The 754-nt window shown below is 61.4% G+C and overlaps 1 protein-coding gene across 1 annotated transcript in view; it reads right to left on the reverse strand.

The window, feature by feature from the left end:
* Positions 1 to 547: 547 nt before the first annotated feature.
* PAX4 (paired box 4) overlaps positions 548 to 754 on the reverse strand; it is a gene marked incomplete at both ends in the record, with an annotated part of 3,040 nt that continues 2,833 nt past the window's right edge. Inside the window, one exon of the mRNA XM_010186036.1 lies at positions 548 to 630. Within this exon, the coding sequence (XP_010184338.1) occupies positions 548 to 630 (83 nt within the window). The remainder of the gene's footprint in view (positions 631 to 754) is intronic.

The following is a 754-nucleotide window of genomic DNA, read 5'->3' on the forward strand; positions in this document are numbered from 1 at the left end:
GGTGAGGGGACACCCCCGTGGCACCCACACCCCAAAATATGGGGTCATTGCACATGGGGTGTGACATGGGGTGACATGGGGGTGACATGGGGTGACAAGGGGGTTGACATGGGGTAACATGGGGGTGACATGGAGTGTGACATGGGGGGGACATTGGAGTGACATGGGATGTGACATAGGGTGACATGGGGGTGACATTGGGGGTGACATGGGGCTGATGTGGGTGTGACCTGGAGGGTGACATGGGGTGTGACATAGCGTGACATTGGGGTGACATGGGGGGACATGGGAGTGACATGGATGTGACATGGGGTGACATTGTGGTGACATTGGACATGGGGGTGACATGGGGGTGACGTGGGGTGACATGGGGGGTGACATGAGGTGTCATGTCCCACAACACAGCAGAGCCAGGATGGCCAAAGCCAGAGCGGTGGCACCCTATGGAGCTGTCCCCATACGCCCTGTGTGTCCCCCTCCCCAAAACTGTGCCCCCCCAGTGCCCCTGGTGGCAGGGTGAGGCCACCCGTGGTGGCCCGGCTCTTACTCGGATGGTGGCGGCCGGGAGCTGGGTGGCCATGGCCAATCTCTGCCTGGTGACGGCGTCCGGGTATTGTCCCCTCTGGAACTCTGCGAAGGGAATTGGGGTGACACCAACCTGACACCCCAAAAGTGGCAATGCCATCGCTTGGGCACGGCCGTGCCCCGTGGCAACCCAAATCACAGCGTCCTTGGGGTGGCCCCAAGTGCCACA

This window comes from Mesitornis unicolor, unplaced genomic scaffold (genome assembly GCF_000695765.1).
Source record: "Mesitornis unicolor isolate BGI_N332 unplaced genomic scaffold, ASM69576v1 scaffold28916, whole genome shotgun sequence".
NCBI lineage: Eukaryota > Metazoa > Chordata > Aves > Mesitornithiformes > Mesitornithidae > Mesitornis > Mesitornis unicolor.